General features: G+C 42.3%; 1 protein-coding gene across 1 annotated transcript; it reads right to left on the bottom strand.

Moving 5' to 3' along the window:
* Positions 1–1,788: 1,788 nt before the first annotated feature.
* LOC309490932 (uncharacterized protein) lies at positions 1,789–4,958 on the bottom strand. Its single transcript, XM_082160265.1, has 2 exons — positions 4,706–4,958; positions 1,789–3,808 (listed from the first exon to the last, which is right to left on the bottom strand). Exon 2 carries the CDS (start codon positions 3,548–3,550, stop codon positions 2,291–2,293), a length of 1,260 nt encoding a protein of 419 aa, XP_082016391.1. The 5' UTR covers positions 3,551–3,808; positions 4,706–4,958; the 3' UTR covers positions 1,789–2,290.
* Between the last annotated feature and the right edge of the window lie 17,393 nt (positions 4,959–22,351).

Genomic DNA, 22,351 nt, shown 5'->3' with positions numbered 1-22,351 from the left:
TAGGTGGTGGAAATGCACCTTTTAAGTTGATTTGACAAACCACCAATAAACTTGAAGAGGAGGAGGAAGAAGAAGAAGAAGAAGATGGCAGGATAACATGAGGAGCAAGGGAAGCACATGACAAACTGGAAGCTTGACTTAAGGCAAAATTACAAAATAAGACATGAAAATATAAACATGAAACAAAACCCAAAGCAACGTGACACCATGTAAGCACAGCTAATGTTTGTTGGAACTCTTTTAACCGATTTTGTTTGCAAGATTCACTCTGCTGCAAAATCCTACGTTGCATTACATTACATCTTTCTACTGATCAGGGAAATTTCGCAGTCAATGGTTCATGAATGCTCCTCAAAATTACTTTTGAATCAACAACTATCCCATATTATATTTGTCATCTTAATGCCTTTTATTTATGGTGCATTTAACTTATAATTGCCACAGCTTGATGAGAAAATTGCTAAATGTGTAAAACGAATAACTGCAATAGCTAAAAATTTGATTATACTTACCCATCCCAATAACAGTGGGAGCTTGAGAAAAATATAAATGATGCATCTTGTGAATAGTATTGAGCATGAAGAGAGACAGATTATCTCTCTAGCAGTTATGTCAGTTATTTCCAGAACTTTGCAAAGGGAGTTGAGAAGAAATACGAGGGGAAAAAAGGAATAATCTCAGATTATAATGAAAAAAAAGACACAGAAAGAGAGAATCACAACATAAACCCTCAAACTTAATGGCAAAGTAGGCCATTAGTAGTTCAACAATAATTCATTAATTTGTTACTTTGCCTGTTTGCAGGCATCTACAGTATACTCTACGTTTATAGATTCGTTTGATGACATCATGACATTTGGTTTTACCGTATCTGTAGATTCTTTATTTAAAGGAAAAGTTCACCCCAAAATGAAAACAATCATTATGTATACCCTAATGTTGTCCCATTTTTTTAATTTCTGTAGATTCTTCACACAGCTCTTCTCTATGAAGGCCTATTTCCACCTCAGAGTGTAAAAAAAAAAAAAAAAAAAAAAAAAGGAGATTGTGAGATAAACTTCAAAATAAGAAATACCTTCACATTTTCAAGATATAAAGTAGTCTCATGGCAAGATATTGCAGTTGTGAGATAAAGTCACATTGTGAGATATGAAGTCACTATTATGAGATAAAAAGTCAGTTATGAGAAAAAAGTCACAAGCCAAAAAGCTTTCAATTGTGTGCACCACTTTTGTGCTGGCAATTTCGAGATATAAAGTCACATTGTGAGATATAAAGTCACATTGTGAGATATAAAGTCTCAGTTATGAGAAAAAAATCACAAGCCAGAAATTGGTAAATAACGCTTTCAATTTCGGTTCTTCAACTTCAGGGGACTTGAAATATAGCGCACCACTTTTTTTTTTAAATAATTGGTGGTAACTATAAACTGTCCTTATACAGAAGAGAATTGAGAATTTTTATAAAAATAAAAAAAACGTACTCGGTTACTGACGTAACCTCGGTTCTCTCTAGAAGAGGGAACGAGTACTGCGTAAGTATCTTACGCTAGGGGAAAATCCCTTTTCCGCGAGATATTGAAGCCAAAAAATGATCCTTAATTTTGCATTATTGTAAAACGCGTTGCGGCAGCATACAGACATAGGCAAGACGGCTCGTGTGCCTATTGGCTGTTCTGCGGCAACTGCAGCAGCCTATCGAGCGAGGCCTAGCGTGACGTCAGACCCAATGAGGGTGCTTCGCGCCCACTGCGTCACGTCCCGCCTATAAATACAGCTCGCAGGCAGCTGATATCTGGTTTTTCATCGCCGAAGCTAACCAGAGCGTATGCATGCACGGCAAGATACGCAGTACTCTTTCCCTCTTCTAGAGAGAACCGAGGTTACGTTAGTAACCGAGTACGTTCTCTTACGAGAGGTCTCTCGTACTGCGTAAGTATCTTACGCTAGGGGACCCAATGTAAAACGCCGTGCGTGCTGGGATCTGACACCAAAGACCCAAGGGCGAAAGCCCGGGGTTCATATAGTGCATAATCACCAGGGGAACTCACAGGGAGTCCGGGAAGAGGGAGGGGCGGAGCCGCGCTCTTCCACATATAGCAGCGTCCCTTAGACGCAAATTACATCATACAGACAGGGCGGAGTACGGCCTGAGCTGATGGGAAATTGTGGGTCTTATTTATTTGCCCATAAGCATTTTGCGGTCGATTAGCGGGCAGTGCTCATCGAGCAGTGCTCAGCAGACACAGTATTCTGAACCGAGAGCATCAGAACAGACAGTACTGGTATATTTAGACCGACAACAGCCTGGCCTGTAAGGCGGGAACCTCTAGGTTATAAAACCTTATAAATGTAGACGGGGAGGCCCAGCCTGCCGCCATACATATATCTTGCAAGGCAATCCCACTTGACCAGGCCCACGACGAAGCCATGCTTCTCGTGGAGTGCGCTCTGACACCCAACGGGCACTGCATACCCTTGGAAGTGTACGCCAGCGCAATGGCGTCAACTATCCATCTGGATAGGCTCTGTTTCGACGCGGCTAGTCCCTTGGAACGTCCGCTGAACGAAACGAAGAGCTGCTCCGTCTGTCCGAAGACAGATGAGCGAGACACATAAGCTCTTAATGCCCTGACTGGACAAAGGAAGCTCGCGTCTCCTTCCTCGTCAGAGACCGGTAGGGCTGACAGGGAAATGACCTGCGCCCTAAACGGTGTGTTGAGGGATTTTGGAACATAACCGTGCTTAGGTTTGAGGATAACTCTTGAGTCATTAGGCCCAAACTCCATGCACGTCGCACTTACTGAGAGCGCGTGTAAGTCCCCTATGCGCTTCACTGAAGCGAGAGCCAGAAGAAACACTGTCTTGAAAGACAGGTGTTTAAGATCAATCGTCTGTAAAGGCTCGAATGGGTCACCTTTCATGGCCTCCAGTACCACAGAAAGGTCCCATACAGGGACTGAGGGAGGTCTGGGAGGATTCAGTCTCTTAGCTCCTCTAAGGAAGCGGATGACTAAATCGTTCCTTCCTATTGACTGACCAAGCGTTGTTTTTGAGAACGCTGCTATGGCCGCCACATAAACTTTGAGCGTGGAAGGGGACCTGTCCTTGTCCAACAGCTCTTGTAGGAAGGAGAGAACCTCCGTCACCCCACAGTCTGGGGGCGACACGCCACGAGCTGTGCACCAGCTGGAGAACACTGACCATTTCGAGGAATAGAGACGTCGCGTAGACGGAGCTCTGGCCTGCGTGATCGTGTTTAACACTCCGCTTGGGAGGTCAGCGGGTACCCGTTGATGGCCCAAACATGAAGGGACCACAGCTCTGGGCGCGGATGCCAAATCGAGCCCTTGGCCTGAGAGAGGAGGTCCCTCCTCACTGGCACTGGCCATGGGGCAGTGCTCGCTAGCTGCATCAGAACTGGGAACCAGGGTTGGTTTTTCCAGAACGGCGCTACGAGTAGCACTGAGCATCCTTCTTCCCTGATCCGCTCTATCACCTGAGGCAGGAGAGAGACGGGAGGAAAGGCATAGAGCGGGCGGCGGGGCCATACATGAGCCAGCGCGTCCCTGCTCTGGGAGAAAAATTCCAGACAGTGAGCGTTTTCTTGAGACGCGAACAGGTCTACTTCCGCTCTGCCGAATTTCTTCCACAGCAGCTGGACTGTCTGTGGGTGTAGAGACCACTCGCCTGTCGGAACATTGTTCCTGGACAGTCTGTCCGGTCCTACGTTTAGGAGCCCTGGCACATGCGCGGCTCTCAGCGAGAGCAGGTTGCGCTGAGCCCACACCAGGAGGCGTTCTTTCAGCCTGTGTAGGTTTCGGGACCTGAGGCCGCCCTGGCGATTTATGTAGGACACCACTGACATGTTGTCCGAACGGACCAGGACGTGGTGTCCTCGTATTTGGGGACAAAAACGCGTCAGCGCGTTGTCTACTGCCAGCATTTCGAGGCAGTTTATGTGCAGAAGCTTCTCCCGTTCTGACCATTGGCCGAAGAACGGTCTGCCCTCGAGCAGCGCTCCCCATCCCGAGGTGGATGCGTCCGTAGACACCACCTTCACACTCGAGGAAGTCCCCAGGCTTACACCTGATTGGTACCAGTCGTTTGCTTTCCAAGGTTTCAGAGCTGCGATGCATTTCTGATTGACCTTGAGACGAAGCAGACCGGAAGCCCACGCTCGGCACGGCACTCACGCTTTCAGCCAGAACTGTAGCGGGCGCATGCGAAGCAAGCCCAGCTGAAGAACTGATGATGCTGAGGCCATGAGACCCAGCATCCTCTGAAATTTCTTGAGCGGGACAGATGCGCCGCAGCGGAAAGAGCTCGCTGCGCGCTGAATGTCTAGCACGCGCTGTGGTGACAGTCGCGCTATCATAGACAGCGAGTTCAGTTCTGTGCCCAGAAAAGATATTATCTGTCTGGGGGACAGAGAACTCTTCGCCCAATTGACTCTGAGACCCAGATTCTCGAGGTGATCGAGTAAAATGGTCCTGTGCTCTACGAGCATCGAGTGAGATTGAGCTAGAATCAGCCAATCGTCCAAGTAGTTCAATACTCGCATGCCCTGTAGCCTGAGGGGTGCGAGCGCTGCGTCCATGCACATCGTAAATGTACGGGGTGCTAGGGACAAGCCGAACGGTAGGACTGTGTACTGATATGCCTGGCCCTCGAAGGCGAATCTCAAATATCGCCTGTGACGTGACGCTATCTGTATTTGAAAATACGCGTCTTTCAGATCTATTGACACAAACCAATCTCCTCTGCGAATCTGCGCGAGGATTTTTCTGGTCGTGAGCATTCTGAACTGTCGCTTTGCAAGCACTCTGTTCAGTTGCCTTAGATCTAGTATGGGTCTGAGACCCCCGTCTTTTTTCAGTACCAGGAAGTATCTGCTGTATAGCCCTCCTTCGCTCTGAGCTAGAGATAACGGCTCTATGGCCCCTTTGCTCAATAGTTTCGAAATTTCGGCTCGAAGTAGGTGTGCTACTTCTGTTTTTACCATGCTCTCGACGCGCGTCGCATAGCGTCGAGGGCGCCGGCGAAACTGTAGCGAATAGCCTCTTTTTATAATGTCTAGCACCCACTTCGAAACCCCGGGTAGCCTCGCCCATGCATCTGCATGAATGGCTAGGGGTTGAATGCGAAGCGCGCTCTGGTCGCTCAGCGACAGAGGGGCTTCGGTGTGCTGTAACACAAGTATCGTGCTTATGACATTCGAGGCAGAGGGCGCGCTGATAACAGCGGGCAGATTGCCCGCGCTCGGCTCCTCTGCGGTGGTTAACCGAGAGGGGAGGGCTGGGCGAGTCCCGTAGGACTTGTCATGTCTGTGTGTGGATGTGGGCGCGGGATAGCGGGCACATTTACCACACCGAGAACATTGTCCGCCTGAGCAGAGCGAATGCACGTTGGTTTAGTTTTTACAGAAACCTCGAGACATGCAGGACGTAGTGATTGTGGGCACTGGGCAGTGGGCACATCTGCTACGTTTAATGCGCAATCGAACTGGGTCGATTTTATGTGCGCGAGCCCTGTGTGACGGGCTGTGCTTGTGTGTAGGAATGGGCACTGGGCAGTGGGCATTTTGTCTACACTCATAACACCATCGGCCGTGGCCGGGACATCAGAAAATACACTCTTTATGGGATTTATCTGGGTAGCCGTAAAAACGGCATTTGTGTGCAGGCAAGCGGGCAGTGGAACCGGCTTGTTGACGGCAAAATACACTGGAACAGTCACATTTCTTGGAACTGAACGAGCGATGAGTTTTGGTGGAAGTCCGGCCGCAGCGGGACTTGGACACCGTCGTTTCCCTAGGTGTGCTAGGACAACTTCGGGGCCTCGGGCTTTACCGCAATCCTGGGCCGCGGCCCACGCGGGGCGGGGCGGCGGCCAGATGAGCGAGAGCGCGGTCTCACGCTTCGGGCCTGTCGGCGCTGCGAAGTGGCGGCGGCTGAGGCTGTGAGCTCTGAGCAGACGGTTTCGTACGGCCTGCTGCAGAACTGGAGCGCTTCGGCAGGAAGTGCTTCATAGCCTGTGACGCTTTCTGTACCTCGGCGAATCTTTACGCGAAATCTTTGACGGAAGTTCCGAAGAGGCCAGCGGGAGAAAGCGGAGCGTCGAGGAACGCGGCGCGCTCAGACTCAGACATCTCAGAGAGCGTTAGCCATAGGTGTCTCTCAGTCACAGTGAGAGAGGCCATGCTCCGTCCTATGGCCTGTGCAGCAGACTTAGTAGCGCGGAGAGCGAGGTCCGTAGCACTTCTCAAGTCTGGCACGCAAATTGCATCTGGTCCATTCTCGTCCAGCTTTCGGAGGAGATCGGCCTGGAAAATTTGCAGTGTGGCCATAGTATGCAGCGCTGACGCAGCCTGCCCAGCGGCGGAGAAAGCGCGACCGAGCAGGGTTGACGTCATGCGGCAAGCTTTTGAAGGTAGAGCCAGCTTAGCGCGCCGTCCAGCGGAGGGCGGGCAAAGGTGGGCTGCTATCGCTTCTTCGACCGGCGGCAGCGAATGGTAACCTCTGTTTTTAGCATCGTCAACAGCAGAGAATGCTAGCGAAACAGAAGAGCGCATTCTAGCTGAGAAGGGGGCGTTCCAAGACTTAGCGACTTCTTCGTGTAACTCAGGAAGAAAGGGCACTGGTCTGGACGCAGGCGAAGCGCGCTCCCTGGGAAGAAAATATCCATCCAGCCGGTTGTGAGCAGGCTGTTCAGGCGTAGACCACTCGAGGCCGAGGCTCGCCGCGGCCTGTGCGAGTATGCGCATCAGCTCTGACTCGATGCTAGCTCTTTTGCCTGACGATGCGTGGACAGAGGGTGCGAGATCCACAGAGCTCGCCCAATCCTCACTGCCCGATGGCAGGAGAGAGCAGGAATCATCCTCCCCCAATGCGGCTTTCTCATCAGCGTCATCGACGGAAGCGGCGGCAGACGGCAGCCGCTGTCCGTCAGGAAGAGACACTGACGAAGCCGGTGAAGCTGGCGGGCGAACCGGCGAGCTTTGACGGGTGGGGGAAGGTTCCGGGACCCACTGAGCACGGCGCTTTTTACGGCGCGGCACTACAGCGGGCGGAGGTGCAGTCTCAGTGAAATATGCCAGGCGAGTCCTCAGAGTCGCCATAGGCAGTAGCTCGCAGTGATGGCAGCCGCCGTCAGCGAGCGCGAGAGCTGCATGATCCTCACCCAGGCAGGAAACGCAGATAACGTGGCGGTCCCCGTCGCTGAGTGTGGCTCTGCACGAGCCGCAGGAAGGCATCTTTAAAAAGACGCAAGCTCTTTTAGACAGTGTGTGCCGCGGCGGCGAACACACACACAACAGAGAGTGTAAAGGATATAGGCGCCGGATAGCGCAGCAGGAAGGCGATTGAAGGCGGCGCGGCCAGCGACTTCAGTGACGACTCGTCCCGCTGCAGGTGCTTCCTCAGACGGCGCGGCTTATCTCCGGATCCAGCGATGCGTGTGCTTCGCTGAAGAGATGAAAAATCAGATATCAGCTGCCTGCGAGCTGTATTTATAGGCCTAAGCCACGCCCGTTTCGGCGGGACGTGACGCAGTGGGCGCGAAGCTCGATAGGCCTCGCTCGATAGGCTGCTGCAGTTGCCGCAGAACAGCCAATAGGCACACGAGCCGTCTTGCCTATGTCTGTATGCTGCCGCAACGCGTTTTACAATAATACAAAATTAAGGATAATTTTTTGGCTTCAATATCTCGCGGAAAAGGGATTTTCCCCTAGCGTAAGATACTTACGCAGTACGAGAGACCTCTCGTAAGAGAACTCCTTTTTGTGTTGCACAGAAAAAAATAACTGGAATGACACGAGGGTGAGTAAATAATGTCAGGATTTCCATTTTTGCGTAAACTATCCCCTTAAGATTCTCTAGTGTAATTGAATAACACCCTGATAATGAACTCCACTAGCAACACACTGAACATAAAGTAACCCAAGGCCACCATCTCATCATGCCAGAGTCTGGGCTATGTAAGAGCTGCAAATCAATGTGAAGCCTGAACACACACACAGGTGATTTACCTCGGCTCGCGCTGCATTATGCATGAGTCACCTGAGGAATCCATTCACTATTTTGTCTCATTGCAGCATGAATAAGCATGACGCCGATACAACAGGCAAATAACGTTTCATTCATTATGCAAACACCTGGGGATGCCGCTGCTGATCCTGCGCCTCTCTCAAAGGAGCGCCGGTGACTCCAGTTCCCGTTCGGCTGCGTTTTGTCAAAGTTGCTGATGAACTTTAATGGATCCGGAGCAGGATCCCTGGGGTATTCTACACTCATTTTGTTGTTGTTTGCTCTACCTGCTTAATTAAATATGCAGTGGCTGCCAACTTCAACAGTGGAAAATAAGGGACATTCTCTATTTTTTATACCACATATGCCACGTGTGCCATTTGAGATTTAAATCAACCAGGGGACTAAATATATATACATATACATGTGTGTATATTATGGCAAGCCGTTCAGGAAATAATTATATTTATAATATGAAGTCTGAATATATAGAATGAAAGTCTGAATATATATATAGAATGAAAGTCTGAATATATATATAGAATGAAAGTCTGAATATATATATATAAAACGAATGTCTGAATATATGGAATGAAAGTCTGAATATACATAGAATGAAAGTCTGAATATATATATAGAATGAAAATATAGAATGAAAGTCTGAATATATTTATATATATATATATATATATATATATATATAGAATGAAAGTCTGAATACATATAGAATGAAAGTCTGAATATATATAGAATGAAAGTCTGAATATATAAAACGAATGTCTGAATATATGGAATGAAAATCTGATGTTTTCAGCACCATCTTGTGTTATTCATCTACTATTTTTTATACACATTTTGAACAATGAGCGAGTCCGTGTAACGGGTACCGTGGCGACGGCACCCGAAAGGGACAGATTATTCTCCTGTAACACACAGGAGAGAAACGAGGAGACAGTGTGTCACGTTCAAGCTCTCTGGAGTAATTTATTCACAATATGTTCATTAAACAAATCTCTGTTTCTCAGAGTCACATTATGCTTCACATATCACATTTTCAATGTCTTCTTAACATTATAATGACTTTCAGTGTTCATGTCAATTCACAATCTGCAATAAAATAAACTTCTCAATTTCACATTCATGTTCACTGACTCTGTATTTTTTTTATATTTCACACTATTCATCAAAAAAGAAATACAAAAACCATAGTACTATACCTCAATTACTTCTCTTAAATGATTAAACATTTCTATTCACAATATTTTACCAGTATCACGTTAATACGATGCTGCAAATCACTCTCAGAATTATTAATATACTTCAAATATAACTTTAAACCTTATTTAACACATTAACCATTATCAATTGACATTCAACACACATATATAGTACATTAAACAATACTTATTAACCTTTAGAGCTTATAGAATACCTTCATGTGCATTTGTATAAGGAAAAATGTATATTTTTAACTGACGCGCTCACAAACGTTTCATGTGCGTTTTCAGTAGGCCGCTAATCGGTCGAGCTTTTCTCTCTCGCTTTAATCAAACTCAAAAACAACCTCTGACGAACATCACTTCTCTAAAACAATCCACTTATATTCTAAACACATTTCAGCATGGTTAAATTCAACTTTAAAGTGTTTTTATACATTTACCCATCTGTAACACACAGGAGAGTCTCTGGAGTAATGAAAAACTCACGACTCGCACAGCTTAACACCCATCGCTCGACTCTGCCCCTAACGGTCAGGAGTAGCATTGCACACTTCTCTTTTTTTTACAAGGAATCACATTAAAATAAAACCCTTCCGAATGTTTCTTTTTCCAAAATAACACAATAACATATTCAAAATGAAACCAATAATTTTTAATATACCTAAAGTACAATTACAATACTTGTGTGATCGTCACATCCGCACGAAATTTAGTAGCAGCAATTTTAAGTAACGATCATCTAATTAACACCCTGGCGAATGCGTGTACGGGCCAAAATACTGGCAACCGTACTCAACATCGTTCTACTGATGAAGAAATGTATTCGCTATTTCATCCCGGAAGAGCGAATGCGGTGAACTTCACAGCCCAGGAAGTTCCTGTTTATCAGGCAAACATTACAGAAAGAAACATGCCTTCTACCTCACAGGGACAACCCACAGCTATCTACAATCTTCGCCCGTTCTGTCACGGTAGATGCATTCTCTGTTCCTTCTAGTCTTGTGTTTATGTTGTTGTGTGAGCGCGTGTGTTGTGGGCGTGAGTGTATGACATCACTTGATCCGCTCCAGCTGATCATCATCACATCTCGTTTTTCATCATGGATTCATCTCTGGCACCCGTCGTCCTCGGACATCCCTGGCTCATCCAACATAACCCCCGAGTGGACTGGCATCATAAAGCCATACTGGAGTGGAGCAAGGAGTGTCATAAGTCCTGTCTCGTGTCTGCCTGTTCGTCTGTGCCTGTTTCTGTTCTTCAGGAGGAAGCAGGGGATTTGTCTAACGTGCCCGCGGAGTATCTGGACCTGAAGGAGGTGTTCAGTAAGTCTCGTGCTGCTTCTCTCCCTCCGCATCGTCCCTATGACTGTGCAATAGATTTACTGCCAGGTAAGTCTCCGCCTAAGGGCAAGTTATATTCACTCTCTATTCCTGAGAGGGAGGCTAAGGAGACAGCGGTAGCGGTCGTAGACCACGTCTTTCGTTTACATGGCCTCCCGATTGACGTGGTTTCTGACAGGGGACCCCAGTTCGTGTCCAAATTTTGGCGAGAGTTTTGTAGATTACTGGGGGCGACGGTTAGTCTGTCCTCAGGGTTTCATCCCCAGAGCAATGGTCAAACCGAGAGAGCCAACCAGAATTTGGAGAGAGTGTTGCGATGTTTGGTATCCAAGAATCCTTCCTCATGGAGCCAACAACTTTCTATGGTGGAGTACGCTCACAACACGTTGCCAGTGTCGGCCACGGACCTTTCTCCATTTGAGTGTAGTGTAGGTTACCAGCCACCTATTTTTCCCAGTCTGGAATCCGAGGTTGCGGTTCCCTCCGCTCACGCCTTTGTTCAGAGGTGTCACCGTACTTGGAATAGAGCCCGTGAGACTCTACTCCAAGTGGGGGCGCGCACCAAGGCCAAGGCCGATCGCCACAGGTCAAAGCCTCCCGTATACGTCGTGAGTCAAAAAGTGTGGCTTTCAACCAAAAACATTCCTTTGCGCACCGTCTCTAATAAGCTTGCACCCAAATTTATTGGCCCGTTTACTGTCACCAAGATCATTAGTCCGGTGGCAGTCCGCCTCAAATTACCTCCCGCGTACAGGAGGATCCATCCCGCCTTTCATGTATCTAAAATTAAGCCAGTGTTTCGTTCTCACATTAATCCGCCTGTCCCGGTTCCTCCCCCACCGCGACTCGTAGATGGGGAGACCACATATTCGGTTAATCGTATTCTGGACTCTAGGCGGAGGGGACGCGGATTTCAGTACTTGGTGGACTGGGAAGGTTACGGTCCGGAGGAGAGAAGTTGGGTACCTGCTAGAGACATCCTGGATCACTCCCTTATCGATGATTACAATCGACAGGTAGGGGAGCCTGGGAACGCCAGGAGGCGTTCTTAGGAGGAGGGGTACTGTCACGGTAGATGCATTCTCTGTTCCTTCTAGTCTTGTGTTTATGTTGTTGTGTGAGCACGTGTGTTGTGGGCGTGAGTGTATGACATCACTTGATCCGCTCCAGCTGATCATCATCACATCACCAGCTGCAAGCAATATCATGACTCCTTAAATACTTACCGTTGTTCTATCATCCTTGTCAGATCGTTGTTTGATGTCGTTCGTGTTGGTGTTCCGGTGTCCAGTTCCTGCCTTGTGTTCCTGTTCCCAGTCTTCGCTGTGGATTCACCCGTTGTCTCACCGTCACCTTCACTGCACTTCTTCACGGATCCTGACCATCGAAGTCCCTGCGTCACTCTTCCCATCGGCTTGCACTGTTGCACATTTGGACTGTTGTTTGCACTATCTGAATAAATCACTTGCAATTGCTTCCTGTCTCGTATCCAGTCATTATGACACGTTCACTCGAAAGGGCCCTAGACATTCATTCTATATATATTCAGACATTCGTTTTATATATTCAGACATTCATTCTAAATATATTCAGACTTTCATTCTATATATTCAGACATTCATTCTATATATATTCAGACTTTCATTCTATATATTCAGACATTCATTCTATATATATTCAGACATTCATTCTATATATATTCAGACTTTCATTCTATATATATTTTCAGACTTTCATTCTATATATATATTCAGACTTTCATTCCATATATATTCAGACATTCGTTTTATATATTCAGACATTCATTCTATATATATATTCAGACTTTCATTCTATATATATTCAGACTTTCATTCTATATATTCAGACATTCATTCTATATATATTCAGACTTTCATTCTATATATTCAGACATTCATTCTATATATATTCAGACTTTCATTCTATATATATTTTCAGACTTTCATTCTATATATATTCAGACTTTCATTCTATATATTCAGACTTTCATTCCATATATATTCAGACATTCGTTTTATATATTCAGACATTCATTCTATATATATATTCAGACTTTCATTCTATATATATTCAGACTTTCATTCTATATATTCAGACATTCATTCTATATATATTCAGACTTTCATTCTATATATATATTCACACTTTCATTCTATATATTCAGACTTCATATTATAAATATAATTATTTCCTGAACGGCTTGCCATAGTATGTGTATATGTGTGTATGTATATTAGGGCTGGGAATCGATTAAAAAAAATTAACTAATTAATTGCACAATTTCTGTAATTAATTGCAATTAATTGCGCTTCCCCCAAGCTTGTAATCATCAATATTTAAACTTAGAATCACCTAATTAAACAACACAGGAAAAAAAGGGAACAGAAAATAGCCCTATATTAAAATATTAAACATCAATATATCAATATATTATTCTTTTTCAATAATTAATCAACATAATTTAACAGATTATTATTATTATTATTATTTTATTAATTATTAAAACAAAATATAGTCCTACAAAGCTATTATTACCAGAGCATGTGATCAGAGCAGGTCATTTTACCATTGTTGCCCAGCATGGCTATACCAGCTCAGCAAACAGAAGTCAACAGAGAAATTTCACGTTACTTGAGTGGACTTTACTTTTCCAGTGCTTAGTACATGATTGAAGCCTTTGGGCCGTTAACGACAGAGCCGCCGACACACACACACACACACACACACATACACACGGAACGGAGAGCTCGCCGCTGCTGGGCCATTAACGACAGAGCGAGCCGACACACACACACACACACACACACACACGCACGCGCGCGCGCGGAGCACAGAGCGCGCCGACCGACCGACACACACACACACACACACACACACACACACACACGCGGAGCACAGAGCGCGCCGACCGACCGACACACACACACACACACACACTCACGCGCGCGTGCGCGCGGAGCACAGAGCGCGACGCACATACCGAGCGGAAAAGACCCGCTCATGAAAGCTGCCCGAGAATGAAACCTGACCGCCGAACATGGAGGGGCGGGACGGCATATTTCGGCCTTTTTAATAGCAGACGCAACAGGAAATCATTAAAACGAGGCAAAAAAAAAAAAGTGCTGCGTCAATTGCGTTATTTTTTTTTTACGCGTTAAACATTTCAAATTAATCGCAAAGATTAACGCGTTAATTCCCCCAGCCCTAATGTATATATATTAGGGCTGGGGGAATTAACGCGTTAATCTTTGCGATTAATTTGAAATGTTTAATATGCCTGTGCTTTGCGATTAATTTGAAATGTTTAATATGCCTGTGCTCCGCGCGCACGCGCGTGAGTGTGTGTGTCGGTCGGTCGGTCGGCGCGCTCTGTGCTCCGCGCGCGCGTGCGTGCGTGCGTGTGTGTGTGTGTGTGTGTGTCGGCTCGCTCTGTCGTTAATGGCCCAGCAGCGGCGAGCTCTCCGTTCCGTGTGTGTGTGTGTGTCGGCGGCTCTGTCGTTAACGGCCCAAAGGCTTCAATCATGTACTAAGCACTGGAAAAGTAAAGTCCACTCAAGTAACGTGAAATTTCTCTGTTGACTTCTGTTTGCTGAGCTGGTATAGCCATGCTGGGCAACAATGGTAAAATGACCTGCTCTGATCATATGCTCTGGTAATAATAGCTTTGTAGGACTATATTTTGATTTAATAATTAATAAAATAATAATAATAATAATAATCTGTTAAATTGATTATGTTGATTGATTATTGAAAAAGAATAATATATTGATATATTGATGTTTAATATTTTAATATAGGGCTATTTTCTGTTCCCTTTTTTTCCCGTGTTGTTTAATTAGGTGATTCTAAGTTTAAATATTGATGATTACAAGCTTGGGGGAAGCGCAATTAATTGCAATTAATTACAGAAATTTTGCAATTAATTAGTTAATTTTTTTTAATCGATTCCCAGCCCTAATATATATATATGTGTGTATATGTGTGTATATATATATATATATATATATATATATATATATATATATATATATATATATATATATATATATATGAACTTGAAAGACATACTATCAGCCTCGAACGCTCATAACACATAGAAATATAAAAATTTAGAGTACAAATATGTGATCATTTAGGCCTGAAAAAGGTTGAAGACTTCTAAAGTATACTGACCGCATTGAAAATGAAAACAAAATGCAACATTTATGCCTGCAGCTATAAAAAGATAGTGGTTGATTCAATTAAGTGGTAAAATTCATTCGAAATGCAATCAGTTTTATTTTGGCACACTGACATGTGACTTCATTGCATCTGTTGTAAAGATAAATGGTTTTTAATGTCATACTAAAGCGTCACACACCACTGCACACATATTTAGCTTTTACCTAGGCAAATTATGACTCTAGACAATGTGACTACATATTTCAAATTGATGCCTTTATGTGCTTTGCATTTTAGACTATTTAATTACCATAGCAACAAACCCAGGGGGGAAATGTGCATCAATGAAATGCACAAAAAAATAAATATAATAATAATAAAAAATAAAATAAAAACTGACTGAAAGTGGGCTGATTGTCTTCATATTTCACTATTTACATTTCATTTATGATGAACAATACAACCAAAAATGCAAAATGGGTCAATAATATTTTTGAACGTAATTCTTGTTCACCAAGACTGCATTTATTTGATCAGAAATACAGTAATATTGTGAAATATTATTACAATTTAAAATAAATGTTTTCTATTTGAATATAATTTAAAATGTAATTAATACCTGTGACGTCAAGCTGAATTGACAGCATCATTACTCCAGTCTTCAGTGTCACTGATCCTTCAGAGATAATTCTTATATGCTGATTTTATGCTCAAGAAACATTTCTTATAATTATCAATGTTGAAAACTGCTTAATATTTTTTGTGGAAACTGATGCATCTGTTTTTAGGAATATTTGATTTATGAATATTTATTTGGAAAAAAAAATCAATACTGTCACTTTTGATGAATGTTGTCCTTGCTTAAAAAAAAATCATTCTTTAAAAAAAAATCTTACTTTCCAAAAACTTTTTAATGGTAGTGTAAAATATAAATAGACATATGTCTATTTATATTTTACACTTCCATTAAAAATTCATAAAGATTCTTACTCTTCAAAAGGTGTGCATGTGTAAAGACTACAAAATTTTAGATGCAGTCAGTATGTTGATATTGTATGTTTGTTTCCATATCCAAACGTACAAATGTGTACTGCATGTAGTTAAAAATTGCTAATGAGATTGCAATTAAACAATCAAATTGCAATTATCAATGCTGATGCATTTTGATGGGAAAAATAGCACTAAAATATTGGCACAAAACACTTTTATTTTCGTTATGCTTGCCAATCCTGGGTGGAAGTGTAGTTAGTTCTCTCAATGGGTTTGGGAGGAATTCTGCAGAAAATAGCTTCTTGCTCCAAAGCCAAACACCATTCTTCGCTTTTCTTTGTTCCGTGCGCCGAATCCCAGACTTTGAGGTAGAAAACACATCTGCTTTTGGACCTCAACTGCGCTTTTGTGAAACTACACGTAGGGGAAAAAACAAAGAAAAGTGTAAGAGAGTGTTAGAGAGACAGAGCGAGAGAAATCATTTAAACAAATAAATAAAACACACAGCTGAAAATATAGGGCAATGAATATTCATGCCCTTGTGTGCTCTGACAAGCAAACTAAAATGGCTTTTCTGTGTCTGCAGACATGCACCCTGTTCCTTTTGTCTGCTAAAAGTATTTGCCCGATTGCGTTTTCCGTTTGTGAATGGTTTGTTTGCTAAGAGCCTGGCACCCATTTAAAGACACTGCTTAATCCTCCATCATGAAGAAGAGAAGAAAGCGAAACAATGAGCACGGTAATGTGGTACTGGGTAAATCAGCCGTTCGCTCTCAATAGACCTTCTAACATGGGATGTTTGTCTGCTGTAATCTTCTGGATTTGTTTCAAAAGTAGAAACTAGAACGGGCTTCGCTTGAAGTTGTAAATCGTAAAAGGCAACATGCTGTGCCGCAGACACCGGAATAAAGCTCTTCATTTGAAGAAAAGAAAAATGACACGAGATGTTTTATTTTCGAGGATATCTCTGATTCCCTGTGTCACGCGTTAAGAAATAATTTATCAAGGAGAAGTGGAATACAGCACATGCTGTCTGTTTCCGTTTCATGTGTGCATTGCTGCCTTTTGGAAGCTATATGTTGTAATACAAAAACATTATTCTCAGGTTTCACAGACAAGACATAAACCTAGTCCCAGACTAAAATGCATGTTTGAGCTGTTTTAACTGAAAGCGACTTGTACTGGTATATCTTAAAATATGTCAGTGCCATTGTTTGGTTTCAAGATTGCCCATCAGTCATGTCTTCTTCTAAGGCACGTTTATTAAAGCTACTGAAATGACCTAATTAAATTAAGACTTAATCCTGGCTTAATCTAAGCTCTGTCTGTGAAACCGGGCCTATGGATGATTTACACAGGGGCGAATTGTCACATTCTTTTTGAGTCAAAAGTGCAATTACACAAATGTGTCAAAAATTTGACTGAGTTTAAGTTTGATTTTTGTTAGTAATGGCAGCTTCCCATTGTGACAATTTACCTTATATAGTGTGACAACATGCCCCGCAATTTACACTACCAGCTTTAAAAAATAAACAACCACCTTGACAAGAATCTTTGACAACCCCGTATAATTAACAAATATACATTTATTTTAAATTCAATGTCAAATCCATTAATCGCATCTAACATGAACATATACATACACAAACTTCTGCAATTAATCATGATTAATCGATTTAACAGCACTAAAAATATTATATATACTGTATATGAATATATACAACATATTATAATATATACTACCTATTATATATATATATATAATACATAGACACAGATATTATATAAATAAACTTTTATGTTAGATGCGATTAATCACGATTAATCGATTTGTAATCGATATTTATGTACAGTATATGTGATACAATTATTTTGTCTAATCAAGTGTAAACAGTGTCTGTGTTTTTATTTTATTTTATTTTTTTATGAACTCAAATCTTACCTATTCCTTTTCAGATGTGTTACAACTACAAATTTCTATAGCCGTGCCCTTGACTTTCACATCTCGGTTGTGTTTTACCTCAAAGATGTATCCTCATCCTCTTGGGCATCCATTCTCAGGCTTTCAACAGAAATTCTGAATTTCTCTATAGGTGAACAGATCAAAGGAAAAAGAGATGAGAGAAGGTGAGAGAAAGTGCAAGAGTGAGAAAATGAATTTCACGTACAACCGTAAATAAAGTTTTTGTTCTCTTTGTTTGCACGACTGTGCCTTCCTTTTCTTGGAAACTCAAATATTTATTTAACACCCAATCCATGTTTAGTCACCTTGAATCATCAAAAACAAATGCATTGTACTAAAAAAAAAGAATACATTTCCTTCCCCTTTACAACTTTAGTGTTTCACATCCAGATGAATATTTAACATCTTGAGTAATACCAGCTCCCTAACAATGAATAAAAACATCTGGAAGAGACAACGGCATGTTCAAATCATTAGAGCAAGAGCATAGTGGAGAAAAATCATCAAATCCATTTTGCCCACTCAGGCAGCAAGATGGGACTGGAGCGCCCATATCCTTATGAAAGTAAATGATTTCTTCCATCTCCCCTTCAAGGTTATCAGAACTGAACACAGTTCTCTACGGGGCTTCTGTTTTCAGGGCATTGTGTGGAGGAAATGAAAGAGATACTATCAGCCTCGAACGCTCATAAAGTTTCTGTCAGCCGTCCAGCGTGGCTCCAGTTCTCTTATGAATCATTTAGACTTATGTATGTCCCCAAACATGTAAACAAAGCCTGGCTGAAACAACACATTTTTTGGTGACGCGCTCTTTAGCGCGCGTGGGTCTCTGATTTGTTATGCCAATTGAACTTTCAATGATAAGTGAGGAAGGAACTAAAAGAGATGTTTTCTTTGAATACATTTGTGGTTCATGTCTGACAGTTGTCAAGTCTAAAGTTTGCTTTGTTTGTGCCTTGTTTTTGTTTTTTTGCTGCTAATTTTCTTTAGGATTCCAATATTTGAAGTTTTCTGAATCAACTGCATATGTTTTGGGGGGTCCACTAGGTAGCAACACTTATAGTAGGGCCATTGCTTTCAAAAAGAAGTCAAAGAAGATAAAAAACTCTCAACCACAGATTTCACAATTGTCTATGAGAAACCATTTATGCATAACAACATTAATAAATAAATATATAAAAAAAAAAAAATCATAACACATTAAAAACACCATTATAAAATACACCAATATAAAACAAAATGAGTCTAAAGTACCCCTAAATACGTTAAATAATAAACTAGTACAAACTACCTGTCACGGTTTGGGTTTTGTTTCTTGTCATTGTCTTGTTTCTATGTCTTGCCATGTGATTCCCTGTTTGTTATGTGATCATACCATGTGTCTTGTCATTGGTTAATCGTCTGATCATTGTTCACAGGTGTTCCTTGTCTTGTAATTAGTCTATGTATTTAAGCCCTCATGTTTGCCCTGTGTCTTGGTCGAGTATTGTAGGATTGATTTGTGACTAGTCTATGTTCTTGCTTCTAGTTTCCATGCGTTGTCATGTTTTTGTTTTATGTTTAATCTTGTGTATGATAATTAAAGTTGCATTTGGGTTCTCTACATCTTGCCTCCAGTGGAATCAATCATTCATAACACTACCATTCAAAAGTCTATTTTTTTTTTGTGTGTGTGTGTGTAATTTAAACTTATTCAGCAAGGATCTTTTAAATTGCTAAAAAGTTATTTTCGTTTATATATATAAACGGATATATGAATTATATATAATGTGTTATGTATGTAAAATGAAAAAAAAAAACTATAATTAAAAGTATTCATTTATATTTCATTATATTTTATACACAGCATATATATATATATTCTCATCCAAACACAATGCAAACCAATCTAGGATCATCACATATTGCTGATTGCATCAGTTTCAACAACAAGCATGTAAGTCCGGTACGCGGGTGAAGAAACAGATGGCTGGATCGCAAGGGCCAGGAGCAGTTGGACCTAATTAACCTTTCTTTCAATGGAGGCAATGATGTCAGAGGAGTGATGTCACCAGAGATTGAGAGCTCAAAAGCAGAGCAGGCCAGGTGGAGGGTAACTGTAATGAGATATAAGTGTGTGTGTGTGTGTGTGTGTGTGTGTGTGTGTGTGTGTGTGTGTGTGTGTGTGTGTGTGTGTGTGTGTGTGTGTGTGTGTGTGTGTGTGTGTGTGTGTGTGTGTGTGTGTGTGTGTGTCTGTGAGAGAGAAAGAAATAGTCCTCAGATGGCCACACCAACTCACAGACCTTTCGGCTTGAAAGATGAAATGGCAAAGCCGAGGTCAATGTAGCTGTCAAAACGACAAGTGCGTTCAGCTTGAGGTTCAACGCACTGCAGTCCATCGGCGGTTCATCTCAGGCTTCTCTGTGAAAAGCAGGAAAGAAAAGAGTACAAAGTTCAAACAGAACTAGAGAAAAATGAGGAATGACCACCTATAGTGTCTTTTCCATATAAGACCACTTGAGGCATAAAATGACAAACTGGGATGTTATATAACAAAATGAAGGTAGCGTCAAACCAGACCATCCTTTTGTAACGTGATGGATGGCTGGCCACTGTTGTTCCCGCACTAGAGACTCACGCAGCTGCAGGAAACACCTTCCGACGCTTAAAACTCATTACCGCACCATTATAAGGATCCACCTTAACACCTGCAAAAACAGGTGTGGTTCTACAATCCCACTAAGAGAGTATATTATCTGCTCTGCTAGGGGGAAAAAACACAACAAAGGAAAAAAATGTCACGCTGGTTTGTCCATCAACGAGATGTGATCCGCTCAGGTAGAAATATTTCAAAGTGATAGCATAAAGGTCTTTCAATACGGGTAAACCCAGCAGGCCCCCTTTTAAGCTTTTTATATATATAGAGGTATTAGCTAAAGCAGTCGATTTCCCATGATGCACTGCGGTCTTGCTAATTCTTGGTATTGTTTCGTGTATGTCACAGCTTCTGGATTTTTTTTCCTTGTTCGTATTATTTGTTATAATGTTTTTGACACTGTTTTGTTACTTACCATTGATGAGAACCTGTTTTGATGGCTTAAGGATTGAATAGAATAGATAAAGATTAATAAACTGAATAGATAAAGCACATCATGGACTCTTGTCTTGCCACGGTATATTTTCTGATACTTGGGGGGGAAAAAAACATTAAATAACACAACATTATCCTACTTAAAGGTCGGGTAGGTAGGAATTGTCTAAAAAACTTATTTTCCAAATTTGTTTAAACTTTATTTATATATCAATACATAATTAAAATGTAAGTACTCTGAAAAAGAAAGTATAAAAATCGAGTGTCTGTAGACCTCTCACGGCTGTTTTAAAGACAGCTCATTATTTCCATTCACTCCACCCCCTCCCTTCTGGGCTCCTTCCAAAGCCACGCCCCCAAAACACATGAACGCGCGACTCCAACCGCTGAGCTGGAAGACGCATTATTTACCTGAGACGAGCGGAGAGGAGCGCAGTGCATGCAGTGACATCATGTCAGAATCACATGTAATAAAAAAATCTAACTTTATCATTATGAATATAAACAAATAAGATGTATTTTAGTACTCACTATCAAGCTAGCATTGGTAAAGTTTAAAGCTGCAGTAGGGAGCTTTTAGAAAACGTTGACTTAGCCTGAAAACATGCTAGTAAACATGCAGGGACACTGATGACGGCGGATAAACAGTTATCGCACATTCACTGGTAGGGACGAAACATCAACAATATGATTTACATTGACTATGGCCTGCCCATACTTAGACTACAAACTTGGTCCTCAAATCATTACGTATTTTGCAATACATGTAATGTAACTTCATAACGTTGCACTCTTTCTATAAGTTATAAATAGCTAGCAAGATAATAATGGTAACGTTACAGTATCTAAGTAATTATTCTAGCGATGTGTAATGCTAAATAAGGTTTGCTAGTACATTATTTCAGCAACATGACAAGCCAGTGAATTAGCAGGTTTCTATTGTTGCTTTGCACAGTGCGTGACATTTTATCTGTATGTTATGCGGGCTAGAGTTTTGACACTGAGTAAATGGGCTCCGACGCGCTTGTTTATCGTCATCGGTCTTTTTCCGTTTACCTGTCTTTGTTGCATGAGCTGGTGCCACTCGAGAAATTGGCAGTTTTGGTTGTTTGTCCGCCATTAGCACAGCTGCGCGGCACACCGCTATCTTGATTTTGAACGATTGTACGCGCTGTGCGAGAGAGGGGTGTGATCAGCGCGTACACAAGCATGATTGACACTGCTAAGACACTCCTCCTGGCTCTGATTGGTTGTTTCTTACCGGGAGCGGTGTATTTCTGCAAATGGCAATAGGACCACTGGGAGGAGCCTGGGGAGCTTGATTTTTTCACAGATTATCTGTCTCATATTCTACTGTCAGGACATAATGACAGTTTTAACAAATATGTAAAAAATACATTTTTACAGAAGTTACCAACTGCAGCTTTAATATTGTAAACAGGATTTTAAAACTGGAATTCAAAATCGAGCGAGTGTCTGATTTAAGAGCCAATTTGTTCAAAAAAGGTACATATTTTAAATGCATATGGAAGATTAATTACTTTGAAAAATAATTAAGAA

Source organism: Leuciscus leuciscus (genome assembly GCF_965113295.1).
Source record: "Leuciscus leuciscus genome assembly, chromosome: 25".
NCBI classification, from domain to species: domain Eukaryota; kingdom Metazoa; phylum Chordata; class Actinopteri; order Cypriniformes; family Leuciscidae; genus Leuciscus; species Leuciscus leuciscus.
This window is presented reverse-complemented; position numbering and strand designations above follow the sequence as displayed.

Coding starts and splice junctions, on each gene's coding strand:
- LOC309490932 (XM_082160265.1), bottom strand. CDS start 3,550: ATGGCCCCGCCGCCCGCTCTATGCCTTTCCTCCCGTCTCTCTCCTGCC.